The sequence below is a fragment of the Callionymus lyra genome, chromosome 10 (assembly GCF_982586985.1).
Source record: "Callionymus lyra chromosome 10, fCalLyr1.hap1.1, whole genome shotgun sequence".
Classification (NCBI taxonomy): domain Eukaryota; kingdom Metazoa; phylum Chordata; class Actinopteri; order Syngnathiformes; family Callionymidae; genus Callionymus; species Callionymus lyra.
The window spans coordinates 2464871-2480256 of record NC_141827.1 but is presented as its reverse complement, the minus strand read 5'-3'; the positions used below and the strand labels follow the sequence as shown (position 1 = coordinate 2480256).

The 15386-nt window shown below is 44.2% G+C and overlaps 1 protein-coding gene and 1 pseudogene across 3 annotated transcripts in view; both read right to left on the bottom strand.

The window, feature by feature from the left end:
• Positions 1–15386, bottom strand: part of arhgap46a (Rho GTPase activating protein 46a) — a 35161-nt gene that overhangs the window by 4982 nt on the left and 14793 nt on the right. The window contains exons 1-4 of one of the 3 annotated variants that reach the window (XM_087800895.1): positions 6229–6335; positions 4302–5694; positions 843–1494; positions 641–730 (exon numbers count right to left, since the gene is read on the bottom strand). In XM_087800895.1, coding sequence (XP_087657021.1) covers positions 641–730; positions 843–1494; positions 4302–5694; positions 6229–6248 — 2155 coding nt within the window. In that variant the 5' untranslated portion in view covers positions 6249–6335. Of the gene's footprint in view, positions 1–640; positions 731–842; positions 1495–4301; positions 5695–6228; positions 6336–15386 lie in introns of those variants that run through there. The other 2 variants (XM_087800893.1, XM_087800894.1) reach the window with 2 other exon arrangements.
• LOC148069881 (small nucleolar RNA SNORD53/SNORD92) lies at positions 11578–11652 on the bottom strand (annotated as a pseudogene).

The following is a 15386-nucleotide window of genomic DNA, read 5'->3' as shown; positions in this document are numbered from 1 at the left end:
TTTAAATTCAGTATAAACTGTTGGTTTAAAGGTGAAACCAGACATTAGCAACAGAGCACAGAGAACCTGATCCTGTGCTTGTTGTCACATGATGTTCTTTGTGTCGAATGATTGGTTGAAAGTTTCGTTTTCTTTTGTAATGATCTGGTGATTTTATTAACACTTTTATATTGAATTCAAAACACTACAAACTGAACAACATTGAAATTAGAACATTATGTTCTGAATTATTGGAATTCGAACAGCAAACTATAAAAATAATATACATATGAGATTTTTAATATATATATATTTTTAAAGCAGCCAAAACACTTTACACTAAGTAACACACACACTGGTGGCAGTAGGCTGCGACGCAGCATCAACCATCAGGAACCATCAGGCTAAAGTGTTTTGATTGAACAACTTCTCAGGCCTCGAGCCTCAAACTGTCACAAAATTCAACCTCAAAGTATAGAAATGATGGCATTTGATTGTTTAAAAAATGATTAAATTCCTATAAAAACAACATTTAAATCATTAAAAGTTTCAACCTGTCACTCGTAGAATTGAACATCATCCTCATGACACTGATACACTTTCATGGAGTTTAAACCGAGAACTTCAAAAGATCTGAAAGAAAGTCAGGAATAAATCGTACCGTCTTCCTCGTCCGAGTTCTGTTTCCTCTTCTTCCTGGACTTGGAGTTCTTCTTCATCTTCTCCTGCTGCTCCAGGATGAAGCGAGTCACTGCCGGAGACACGAGGACATGTTGAGACGGAGGCCAGAGACAGGAGACCACACGGAGCTCAGGAAGGAGAAGGACTCGAGGGACACGAGAGAGAAAAGAAAGGCGACCCACCCTGTTGCTCTGTCTGAGACTCACGTTTGGTGTCGCTGGTGGGCTCCGTGTGCCTCTGGATGTAGCCCTCCAGGTAGCAGCGGAACTTGGGCGAGGGGGCGAAGAAGGCCAGACCCACGGCCAGAAGCTCCCAGCCGGCGGCCAGGCTCCGGGGGCTGGCGTTCCCGGTGGTCTGCCGGACCAGCTGGATGTAGAGCTCGTCCCTGAGGCCCGGCAGGTCCCAGCACTTGGTGACGATGAGCAGCGCGCTGTGGCGGCGGTCCAGGCGGGACGGCCGGTCGCCCATGTAGGCCTGGACCAGCTTGAACATCTCGCAGGCCTCCTTCCTCACGGCCCGGTTGCTGGTCACCAGCATGGGCTTCTTGATGGAGCCGCGGTTCCACGACAGCATGTTGGCGATGGAGACGCGGCGCCGGAACAGGCCCTGGGTGTGCATGTTCAGGTGCTTGCTGGCCCAGTCCTCCATGCCCGCCTCGGGGGGCGGGGGTTGGCGCAGGGTGGCGTAGGAGAGCTGGTAGGCCGACCCCCCCGCGGCGCCGCCATCTTTGTTCTCGTGGGCGGCGGGTCGGTGAGGCCCGAGCGACGCCGTCCGTCCGTCCACCAGGCCCTTCTTCCTGCTCTCCAGCTGAGCCTGGATCTCCAGGGTTCCGGACTACGTTGATGGACACAAGAGTTCAAAGGTTAAACTGACCAGATTCTAAACAACAACTTTTTACAGTAAATTAAAAAAGTAAATTATAAACCAGTCCTTCTTAAACCATTTTATATCATCAGAAAAATCATGTTTTAATGGTTGGTGTGAATTATTTATTGTAGTTTCTCACATTTATTGAACAATTTAACTCCTATTTCTCCAGGATATATTAAAAAAAGGATCCAAATCTACTCAACATGGTCAGACATGGTAATATATTAGTGACTGTTATAACGACTCAACATAAATGATCAAGAGTCACAACATTTTAATATTTATCATGATACACAAGTGTCTTCTCAACCCATCGTGATCCATGTCGTACCGCGAGGTTCTTGCCAATAACTCTTAATATAAACGAGTTAAAATAAAGTGCGACTGTTGTATTTATTATCTCGTAATAATCAACTAAAAGTGTCATATTTCTGGACCACAGTTGGACCAGAACACACTCTGTCTTGAGGTCAACCTTCCAAACCTTCTCGCTCACAGATCAAACATCTACGAGCAGCTCAGACTTCCAAGCATCACAAGAACATCTCGTGTTGCTCCATCATTTGGTTCAAACTTGTCACGTTCACTCGTCTCTCGCTGGAACTCGGAGGCAGATCTTTTCACGGCGGAGACGCCAGTGTCAACACGGACCCGGGCCAGGATCAGAGCTCGGATCAACTAATGGAACATGAAATGTCACCGATATTGACTCTTGATGTTGTTATGACAAGTACCAGACGAGCCCAGCTTCCATTTGGACCTTCACGTCCAAGTGAGAAGACTTGTGGTTTGAGCTCTGAAGCGAACAAACTCACTCGTGCTTCATGGATTTAACATTCATTAACATTCACATCATTTCCTTTCGCAAGAAATCAGATTTTCAACACGAATGTTTAACTTCAAATCCATGAACGCCTCAAAAACTGTTGGAAATATTCACGTCTTCTACAATCATTTGACTTTTCCATCCCTGCAGGTCCGAGAACGAGGTTCAATATCCAACGAGCTGATACAGAGCTATGACGGTCCGACGGTTCTGAGGGACATTCCGGGACAGACCCGTCAAGAGTCTCCCTCACGGTTCCGGGCGTGTATTAATAAAACCTGTTCCCTCTTATTTAGGTGCCAGGTTAAGACCATATGGACGCTGTGGTCCTTCTTCCTGGGCCCGGGGAGTCGTGTCCTGGAACTCTCTGGCCTGGCATGAGCCTCACTCCAACCCACCGGGAGTTGGCCCGGCAACACTCGGTACCTGCCGAGCCGGGCAGATGGACGGCGCTAAGAGGATGACGGGTGACGCCGGTCGTCCTCGTCCACACGGTTCCTGTGTTTGGAACAACGTCCAACAAATGTGTCCCGGATCACACACTTCTGCACTTACACTTAGTATTTTGAGTGCACAAGTGTGTCCCAAATAGCCAAGTGTGCAAAAATGTAGTGCGCATTGAGCACTCAATTGGTGCACTCCAATGGCCGGAAAATTGAGTGTGGATCGATGGACACTTTCCACCCTCAGCATCTTAGTGCTGAGAAGATGCTACGTCTAGAGCTACGTCGCTCACGTCACTGACGACACAGCAGAAACCGACGTAAATGTTTGAGAAAACACAAATTTTACCACCAAACAACAGTCATAACAAAATGAAAAACAACTTAATAATTTGTTTCAATTGGTGAAAAGTGTCGATGATAGTGTTTCAACGACTGGTTACAATCAGAGTTAAATAGTAGTAGAAGAAGAAGCTGTCGAGTCATTTCCTGTTAGTGTGTAGCAGCAGAGTTTGATTTGAGACAGTACTACACTGTCTAAAGTAAGTGCACTAGGCAAGTACATGCACCGTCTTAACGTGTACTGTAAAGAAGTGCACTCGGATAAGTGTGCGATTTGAGACACGGCCTAAGATACTTTTTAAATGTTTGTTCCTCAGCATCGTCTCGTGTAAACACACAAACGTATCCAAGAAAAGACTTGAATGTTGCATTTTCAAGTCTATATTTTTAAAAACAAGTGTATCATTTGAACTCTGGACTATTAACTGTAAATAATCAGGAGCTTTAAACTCTCAAATGTTCCACTTGTTGTTGTGAAACTTTCTGCCAAATGAGTAAACAAGTGAGTAACTTTGACTATAAACTATCTTCATGGAAAACCATTATTGTTTTTGGCAGCACATCAAACACGGTAAAAGTGAAAGCGTTATGTTTGCCTCAAGAACAGAGAAACACCCGTGACTTGTTCCTGGTCCGCCCTGGGTCACCATCAGAGACACGAGTTTAATGTTAAACATAGAAGAGGAAAACACCGAGAAAAAACACCACCTTTGAACCCTGACCTTAAAAGGCTTTAACTCTTTACCACCTGCTGCCTGAAAAATACATTTCTGACATTCAAAACTGAATATAAAAACAAAGTTTTTTGTGAATTCAATGGCAAAAACCGATTAAATGCTGGTCGAGTCGGAGCCGAGATGGCAAAGTTATAAAGAACCATCTCTTAGTTGCTAAACAATCTGCTCTTTCTTCCACTTTTAGCTCACTCTGGACTGAACACACTCCACAGAAGCAGCTGAAAATCTGCTTTATTTAGGCATGACTCTCATTTGACTCAGTCAAATTCCTCCGTGATAATGAACAGAGAGTCATCAGTATTCAGAGGCTTCGTGAACAGATGTGATTCAAGACCGACGCTCTTAAGCCAGCGATGAGTCAAACACCACAACTGTTGAACGGTTTTAGAAAACAAGCGTCACCATCACACCAGAGCTTCTTACCTGCGAGGGAGGTCCTGGGGTCTCGGGTGAGGACAGGCTCGTATGGCTGTTGATGCTCATGTCCAGGGTGTCCACCTTCTCATACGTCCGTTTCTGCCTCCCTGGTATCTCCAGCGGGGTCAGAACCAGGTTCCCCGGTCGGCCCATGGGCCGCGACGCCCCGGCGATGTCCTCTCGCGACGAGCACCTGCCCACGGATGGTCCGGCTCCACCGTACCACCTCTGGGCTTCAGGTGAGCGAGTACGAGACGCCGCCCCCCGGTCCCCCATCTCTGGGTCTAGCCCGGCCCGGACCTCTCTCATGGTGTTCGAGCGACTCACGACTTCCCTCATCTCCGCCATCAGCCGCTCGTTCAGAGCGTTGAGCTCGCCGCTGCTGCCCACCGACCCGGGCCGGCCCACGGCGCCTCCGGCTCCCATCCGCCTCCTGCTCTTCCTCCGCAGACTCGGAGAGGGGCCGGTGGAGTACCCGGAGTCCTGGTAGTTTGCGGTGGCCTGTGGGGTGGTCGCAGGGAAGTCTTGCGAGGCCTGACTGCTCTGCCTGCTGTGCCGGGCCTCCATGGCTCGCTGCACAGTGGCTTCCAGAACCCGCCAGCTCTGCTTCTTCTCCAGTGTGCTGGGGCCCGGGGTCCCCGTCTCTCTGTCCCGCGGTTGACCCCGAGGTTGAGGCAGAGAATGAGCTTGAGGCCCAGTGAGAACACGATCCTGTCTGGGGGTCGGGGAAGGGGTACGAGTGGGTAAAGGAGAACCAGGTACGAGGGATTGTTTTGGATCCACGTTGATCATGTGTTTGATGCACTCCAGACCAGCTGGACTATAGTCTGAGGCAGACGGGGTTCTCCTGTGCCTGGACCCTGGATGTGCAGGTGTAGGGTGAGGCAGGAATCTGGGCTTCTGCAGGCTTTGATTGGGCGTCAGGCGCTTGGCCGTGTACAAGTGGGCGCCCTCCACCTCCATGTCCATAGGTGGCTCGTCATAGATGGGACACTCTTTCACCGGCTCGTCATAGATGGGGACGGTGCTGCCGTACTGGGGCGAGACGGGTCGAGGGGTGCTGGTCTGGGACCTGTGCAAGAGTGGACTGGGATGTCCGCTCTCAGTCACCAGGCAAAAGCTGCCGTTGCTGGCCTTCCGAAGGTGATGCATCTGCCGAGAGTCGCTCGCCATCTTCCCTGAGGGAGCGGTTTTATATCCCTGGGGGGACCCCGAGGGTCCTCCGGGGGTTCTGTTGGCCGGTGGGTGCAGCGTGAAGTTGAGGCTGCTCTTGCTATGTTGACCGTGCTGAAGGTGCTGCGGCGGCGGCGACGCTGGCGAGCCTCGACCCATGCTGTTCACCTTCACCAACATGGCTGCCGTGGAACCCGGCGCCGGCTGCCAACTCTCTGACGCATCTCTGGAGGACACACACAAACCAAGGGTTTAGAGACACACACAAACCAAGGGTTTAGAGACACACACAAACCAAGGGTTTAGAAACACACTCTCATGGTCGCTGGAAGCTGGAACTGTCACTCAAAGGCTTAGAACATGTCAACAAAATCAACTCATGCTCTTTAAACAAACATTCCATTTATTATGAAGCCATTTCAAGCTTCTCTGGGCAGCATAAGATAAAATGGTGGACGACATTTGGCCCCTGGGTACGAACAAACAAACTGAAGGGAAGCTGCTTTCAAAGGGTTTCCACCAGAAGTTCTGTGGTCGATTCTTCTCCACGTTTAACTCTAATTTCTTTACAAAACAATGGCAACAACAATGCAAAAAAACCCTGTTCTTAGTTGGAGTCGTGATCTTAACCCGTGTCTACTCTGAAGACCCTCATACCGGAGAGCGCTCTGGGAAAGACGAACATGTGACCCGACTTAGAGCAGAGGGAACTCTCTCTGGGCCACAGTGGTGCAGGTGAGTTCAAGTCAAGGACACTCACCTTCTCCCTTCGCTTAACATCCAGTGATGCGACTAATCAGATCCCAGTTAATCGCCTTCTGTTCCAGACCTCGGTCTACAGGTCTCTCCTAGAGCAGGATCCAACCATTCACTTGGAATGGCAGGAAGAAGTTTGCGGAGGCGGGGGTGGAACTGTGACTCCCTCCTCCTCGCACAGGAACAATGGTACAACAATTCCCCTGAGGTCCAAAGGCTAACGGCAAACTTCCTTTAGTCCTCACGGCTCAGGCAATTGGCTCCCGACGCCCCTCCCACTGCCCGACCCCTGAGTCATTCCAGTTCAAATGCAAACGGTCGTCTTTAAACCGCTTCACGGTCCGGACTTGCTGGGTCTCTGGCACCGGTTCTGACTCGTGTGAAGACAAGAAGCTGAAGCATGGGCGGAACCACCGTTGTGTTCTCACGAGCGAGTGTGAGAGTGTCTGAGGGTCTTTCAAAGACTGTGTGTTTTCTCACCTCAGCCCAGTGGACCAGGAGGAGCTTCTTCAGACCGACAACATGTTTCTCACCTTTGCTCTGCATGTAAATGAGGCCTTGAAATATCAACACTGTCCTCTAACCGTGTGACCTGATCACACTTCACACGTCACTTAAGAACATTAAGGCTGTTTCCACTGTCCGAGGGGCAACATCGGGGGTGTCGATCACACGGGGGCCGAGGTCCTAGTAGAAGTCACGGGGCCACAACAAAAGTATTACCTTCAACAGGAAGTAAGAGTGTGTTTTTATTCACCAGGTCAATCCATCTTTGTGCTCCTTTGACATGAGTTTTCATCTGACTTGAGGTCCAGATATTATTAATGACACAATCATGGGTCAAACTCTTACCATGAACATGCGACTGTTGTGAGTCAAGAACCAGAAACAAAGAAGGCACAATTAAAAAATGGCCATAAGATGTTTGGAAAGAAACAAAGGTTAAAACAAAGTATGATGATGACCTTGAATGACAGAAAATAAGTGTATTCTTCTTTTAAAAAATTAAGTGAACATTTAAATCACTCTTCTATGGACAAACATGTAGATGTGATATCAGGTTACTGTGATAACAAATATGTATTTAACATTTTCTAACTTTATTTAGACAACAAATGCTCAAAAACCATAGAAAAATAAAAATTTGAAACTATTAAATGTAATTCATTAGTTAAGTCCGTTTGAAACGTTGTACATCATACATTTTATTGTTCTACTCTGACCTCCACTGGGCTCCAGGACCACACTTGTTCAAAGTTTAATAAATATTATTACTTATTAACCTGGTCATAAAAGAGAAGAGACGTCAGTTCGTAGTTATTAACCTTATTAAAGTCATAAACGTAGTGGGAGGCGACGGGTTTTATGAGCGCTGACCCCGAGAGAGCGCTGATCAGGACTTCCTGTCTGAGGAGGAGGTTTGGAGAGAAAATGGCTTCTGTGTTTGTAGGACAAACAGGAAGCGTCTGATGTCACGTTCACACACTAAGACGGAAATACTGGCTGAATCTTAATTATATGAGGCTCGCATGGAAGCTCCGGCTTGTTTTGCTTTCAGTCGCAGGAAGTTTATCCACAACCAAGAAAAGCATCTGGATCTACTCTCTCATTCCTGGTCCAACCACCACACGTGACCCCTGATTACATTTGAACCTTGACCTCCACGTGAAAGTACATCACGTTCCAATAATAGTTCACTCCCTCGCTGGAAAAAAACTCTACCTTTGAGGCGTTTGATTATAGACATTTTAAGTCTTTATGGTCGTCAATCATTTTGGGCCAAATACAGTCGTTCTTTGGCAGAATCTGCTTATAAGAAACACATCACAATACTACAAAATAATATGTTGCGCTATATCGTGATACTGTAGTAACAAGGATATATGTGTAGTATTGTAGAGTACTTGACTCTGGTGTTGTGATAGTGTAGTAACAAGTATATATGTGTAGTATTGTCCAGTCCTTACTCTGGTGTTGTGATAGTGTAGTAACAAGTATATATGTGTAGTATTGTAGAGTACTTGACTCTGGTGTTGTGATAGTGTAGTAACAAGTATATATGTGTAGTATTGTAGAGTACTTGACTCTGGTGTTGTGATAGTGTAGTAACAAGTATATATGTGTAGTATTGTCCAGTCCTTACTCTGGTGTTGTGATAGTGTAGTAACAAGTATATATGTGTAGTATTGTCCAGTCCTTACTCTGGTGTTGTGATAGTGTAGTAACAAGTATATATGTGTAGTATTGTCCAGTCCTCACTCTGGTGTTGTGATAGTGTAGTAACAAGTATATATGTGTAGTATTGTAGAGTACTTGACTCTGGTGTTGTGATAGTGTAGTAACAAGTGTATATGTGTAGTATTGTCCAGTACTTGACTCTGGTGTTGTGATAGTGTAGTAACAAGAATATATGTGTAGTTTTGTCCAGTACTTGACTCTGGTGTTGTGATAGTGTAGTAACAAGTATATATGTGTAGTATTGTCGAGTACTTACTCTGGTGTTGTGATAGTGTAGTAACAAGTATACAGTATATGTGTAGTATTGTCCAGTACTTGACTCTGGTGTTGTGATAGTGTAGTAACAAGAATATATGTGTAGTTTTGTCCAGTACTTGACTCTGGTTTTGTGATAGTGTATTAACAAGTATACAGTATATGTGTAGTATTGTCGAGTACTTACTCTGGTGTTGTGATAGTGTAGTAACAAGAATATATGTGTAGTTTTTTCCAGTACTTGACTCTGGTGTTGTGATAGTGTATTAACAAGTATACAGTATATGTGTAGTATTGTCGAGTACTTGACTCTGGTGTTGTGATAGTGTATTAACAAGTATACAGTATATGTGTAGTATTGTCGAGTACTTGACTCTGGTGTTGTGATAGTGTATTAACAAGTATACAGTATATGTGTAGTATTGTCGAGTACTTACTCTGGTGTTGTGATAGTGTAGTAACAAGAATATATGTGTAGTTTTGTCCAGTACTTGACTGTACAAATGTAAATGAATTGATTCAGTGCTTTTAAATATTGAAAAGATCATTTAATTGTATCAATATTTTCCATCTTCAGATCCTCTTCACAGGAACCACGTGATCAAGCTCCATAAACCTCATGGGTCGATACAAAGGGACTCACAACAAGTGTGGACCTGGAGAGAATGGAGGGAAACAAGAGGAGGGTGTGAGTGTAAAGGAGAAGGAGGGGATTAGTCGTGGGAGAGTGAAGCCAGGAATGAGCCACAACGCTGGCATTCCTGGGAGCTCATGGTGGGGCCTCACTGCAGCGGGGGGGCCCCAACAATGCGTGGCTCTGCCATCGCCCGGGAAACGCCTCCGTCAGTGAAAGGTATCAAGGGCGAGAGGGCGCAGTCAAGGTGGGGCGCAGGGCAGAGGTCAACTCTTACATCACGGCTTCAGGGTCAGTCACGCAAACAGTCCTTGAGTGAAGAACAAGTCTGGACTCATTCTTCTGAGCTGGGAGGAGACGGTCTAGAACCGTCCGAGACCCACAGACCTGCTTGTTAATCTAATCCAGGAGAATTAAGGTTAATCAGAATAAAGCAGACGATACGACGAGAGACATCATCTAAACATTCATCTCCGTCATCCATGTCTTTGCTCAGACCCTCCTATGTTCCCTCAAGACTCTCCTGGCAGACAAGTCTCAAGTACTGAACATGGTCTTCAGGAGAAGTCATCGCTGAGTCACATCAACACATATAGACCAGCGATCATTTGTCCTGGACCCCCCCGCACCCCCCGGGACAGTCGGAGGTTGGAAAACAGAGGTTATTATTAACGCTGGCTGGACAGGAAAAGGAAACGAGGTTAGAAGCGGCTTAGCTTGTGCTGCACAAACACCTCCAGTGACGTCACTCTTTTATACAGAGAAGATCATGAAACCACAACATGTTACGCTGAGAAGGAGTTTATTTATCCAATAAAATCAGTTTAACATTCAAGCAGCGACACCTCAGTCATTTACTAGAGCTGTTCCAAAATATCATTTTATTTCACAATACTGTGTTGATATTATTGTGACGCGCATTATTTTAAGGCTTTCAAATAATATTTTACTTTTTACCATTTAGAATTTAAAAATAATTTAATTTTGTCATTTTCGATTTACATGAAAGTATTCCAAGGCAAATTGTTCATGTTTGTATTGCAATTAAACTTCCGGCCTCTAGATGGCAGCAGTCGTTAAGTCCTCCACAGCTATAGGAAGAATGAGCAATGACTGAGGACGAGAGGATACAGTGATTCCATCAGATTTTGAAGCTGATGTTTGAGCTGATAATTTGGTTTGAAAACAAATTAATGTAGTTACGACTTCGTCAAGAGTCATGTGGTCTGTAAATACTACAACACCAGAGTCAAGTACTGGACAATACTACATATATATATACTTTTTACTACACTATCACAACACCAGAGTCAAGTACTGGACAATACTACACATACATACTTGTTACTACACTATCACAACACCAGAGTCAAGTACTGGACAATACTACATATATATACTTTTTACTACACTATCACAACACCAGAGTCAAGTACTGGACAATACTACACATAGATACTCGTTACTACACTATCACAACACCAGAGTCAAGTACTGGACAATACTACACATAGATACTTGTTACTACACTATCACAACACCAGAGTCAAGTACTGGACAATACTACACATAGATACTCGTTACTACACTATCAAAACACCAGAGTCAAGTACTGGACAATACTACACATACATACTTGTTACTACACTATCACAACACCAGAGTCAAGTACTGGACAATACTACATATATATACTTTTTACTACACTATCACAACACCAGAGTCAAGTACTGGACAATACTACACATAGATACTCGTTACTACACTATCACAACACCAGAGTCAAGTACTGGACAATACTACACATACATACTTGTTACTACATTATCACAACACCAGAGTCAAGTACTGGACAATACTACACATAGATGCTCGTTACTACACTATCACAACACCAGAGTCAAGTACTGGACAATACTACATATATATACTTTTTACTACACTATCACAACACCAGAGTCAAGTACTGGACAATACTACACAAGGATACTCGTTACTACACTATCACAACACCAGAGTCAAGTACTGGACAATACTCCACATATATACTTGTTACTACACTATCACAACACCAGAGTCAAGTACTGGACAATACTACATACTGTATATATACTTTTTACTACACTATCACAACACCAGAGTCAAGTACTGGACAATACTACACAGACACCTTCCATACGGTAAATGAATGACAGGTGAAAACAGTCAAATGGTTCTAGAACTCTTCTGGTCAGACAGCCAAGAGTGACGTCACAGGACTTCAGTCAAGATCGCGAAACCTTTGGAACATCATCATCCCAGAAACAATCGTGAATTTATCATCATATGAACCAGAAACACTTTCAAATGCATTCATGTTATTTTAATTAATTAATTAATTAATTTAACACCAGAGTCAAGTACTGGACAATACTACACATATATACTTGTTACTACACTATTACAACACCAGAGTCAAGTACTGGACAATACTACACATATATACTTGTTACTACACTATCACAACACCAGAGTCAAGTACTGGACAATACTACACATATATACTTGTTACTACACTATCACAACACCAGAGTCAAGTACTGCACAATACTACACATATGTACTTGTTACTAAAGTATCACAGCAGCAGAGTCAAGTACTGGACAATACTACACATATATATATATATTTTTTTAGAATCCCTTATTAGTCCCGTGAGGGGAAATTCAACCATTCACACATACTGATGGGAGTAGGCTGTAGGCTGCACACTTGCGCCAAGTTCACCATCAGGAGCAATCAGGGTGAAGTGTCTTGCTCAGGGACACAACGACACAAGCTTGTCTGGAGCTGGGATTGAACCTGCAACCTTTTGGACTGCAGGCAACCACTCTACCATCTGAGCTATGTCGCCCCTTATATATAATTGTTACTACAGTATCACAGCAGCAGAGTCAAGTACTGGTCTTCAGAACACGTGGTCTAGAGCTGGTTTCCTTCAACATCCTGTGACGTGTCTCTCAGACACTTGTCCTTCAACAGCTGAGGCGACAAACCTCCCAGATCTGAGCCAAGATGTCCGACAGCTGTGAGACGGAGGGAGGAGTCCAGAGACATAATGAAACCTACTGAAGCAGTGACGCGAAGCCATGCATCTGAGGAAGGGAAGTGAGTATGTGAGTCACCATTGATGGACGACCACTTAATATAAAGCCTGTCCGTCCATCTATCTCTCTCTCTCTCTCTCTCTCTCTCTCTCGCTCTCTCTCTCTATGAATCCATCCATCCATCCATCCCTCTATCCATCCATCCATCCCTCTATCCATCCATCCATCCATCCATCTCTCTCTCTCTATCCATCCATCCATCCATCCATCTCTCTATCCATCCATCCATCTCTCTATCCATCCATCCATCCATCTCTCTCCATCCATCCATCTCCTTCTGTACGTGACGCATAAATACTTAAAACACATGAGGAAACTTTTACAAGCGCATGAAAACAAAAGCGAAGAATGTGCATCCGTCAGCAAACGTTGTCTTAACATCAGAACCTGTTTCTGTCGTTACGAAGCAAAGAAACCACAAATGTTTCCAACATCTTCCTTCAACACGAACATGAACTCCAACCTTTCTGGAATAAATAAGAGTAACAGCCGTTCGACTTCATTGATGGATTCATTGAGCAGCTTCTTCAATGAAGGATGACGGACTAAAAAAACATCTGGAGGGTCATTAAATTAAATATGGAAACACGCGTAAGACAAACTAAAGGAACACATGTAGGAGCTCAGGCTGGGACTCGCAGCCGCACAGTTGGGAAAAGCATTATTTAAAGAGCGCCTGAAACAGCATGTTGGAAAATCAGTCGACCGCACGAGGAGATAAAACAAGTCTTTCCAGCGTGGGTTAAAAGTGTCGTCGACCATCAGAGGAGTCGGATGAAAAGCTGCTGTAAACACGTAGACAATCGTAAAAAGTTAAAAAGTCTTCGACGCAATAAGACGTTTCCTAAATAAACGAGTGATCGTTGCAACATGTCGCTCCGACACCAGGTTTCTACACTTTCTTGTTTTATTTAAAACATCCTGCAGAGACGGACGGAGAATGAGTCACTGAATCACTCAAATATTTGACATGAGTTCTCAAATATTGAGAGGAAACACGGCTGGTGGATGTAAACGAACGAAAACGTCAACAGGTTCGTGTCAATAAAACATTTTATCATTATTATTATTTTCATCAGTCGATATTGATCCAGAACAAATCACTATATGTGTCAAACTTAAATGTTGCCTTCAACTTTTAATAAGATTCAAATATATGAAAAGGTTATTTTAAAATAAATTATAATGTATAATACAGAAAAAAATATATACGGTGACAGTTACTGTAAAGTAGTATTTTCAAGAGTCATCAAATTGTTAAAGGTAAAAACTGTATGCGAAGGCATGAGGTGTTTTTCAGGGCGTAGTGAAGTAGTGTTTGTGAGAACTAACAAATAAATAAAACCAATACAAATTTTACACATACACACATATATATATATACACACACACACAGCACTTTGCCGATTATTTCTTTTAGTTCAAATTATAAATTCCAAGCATTTTTTTCAATAAAGTGAGGGTAATTTTTTTTAAAGTTTACAATTTGGAACAAATATTTACTGCGTTTCTTCATTTTTGTGTTGCAAATTAGACCTGCGGCCGCTAAAGTCGTTCCGAAAACAAGTGTATGTGAACAATGGTATCGTGAGCCGAACATCAAACGGTATCGTGGAAAGAGTGTCTCGCTTGAAGTCATGTTAACCACAAAACACAAAGTGAAAACTAAAAAAGTCCATTTTCTGCTCCTACTCCACTTCGAGTTATTTCGGACGATACGTGGTCACAGCTGGACCGACGAGGGGGTCGTGTTTGTGCCTCGATACCAGACTAGTTGTTGAGTTCAGGTCAGTTAGCGCCGTCCTCCCCTCAGATCGCCTTAACACTAAGAGAAGCTAAGCCGACCCTGGGAGACCAGCGGGTTTAAGCGAGAGCCTTTGTTCATTTTAGTGCTCCATTAAACGCTTCAGGCCACACCAAAGGATGAAAGGGTGCCGTGAACCCACTGTGAACCCCAATGGCTGACCTTTGTAGAGTCTTACACCTTCCTATCGACCCGCAGACTCGTCAAGCTGCCGTGTAGCTCCACTCACACCTCGTGAAGCAGGTAAGAAATCAAGCTACATTTTGATCTTCAGTCCGACGTGGAAAACATTCCGTTGCCCGTGTGACCATGTGACCACGTGACTGACAGGTTCACCCCTGGGGACCCCTTGACGAGCGGAACATGGAGCCTGTAAAGTCTTCAGACGTGTGATATAAACAAGGGATTTGGTTTTTTGTGACGACACTTCTGGGCCGACATGATCATAACAAGAGCCTTGTGGGACAAACAGAGAGAAGGTAAACAATACTTTAACAAGTTAAACGACTACAGACAAATATTGATGATAAATTAACTGAAAACAAGATGTTCGACTTATCCTCGTTTACTACGAACCTGCTCTGAACTGATACTCAACACTACGACTTTTACTTTGAAAACAGAAAACAAAAAGTGCCATTTTTATCAAAACAATTAGAGAAAATTGATTTGTCTCACAACATAGACCACAGTCGCGGTCAGACGTTCTAGGAAATGTGTATTTTAGGTGTCTTGGCGAGCTTAAGAGTTTCCTCATAGGGACCGTCAAGTATTCCAAAATGGCCAAACTAACATTGACAACAACTTCATTTCTACAAAGTAAAATATCCATTTCTGTAGGACGCGTCACTCTTTTAAACCTTTGAACGCCTTTTATTTCAACAAATATATGTTCATAATCATTTTTAAATGATCAAAACAAAAAGTTGATTTTGTTTCACAAGGCTTCGGGTCTATTTCCTTTTTCCGTGACCCGTTTTCAAAATAAAGTCTGATGACTGCACATGAAACGAGCCTTCACCCCGGTCAGGATCTCTCTGGAGCGCCTCATCCTGGTCTGATGCTTCACCTTCATGAGCCGGTGT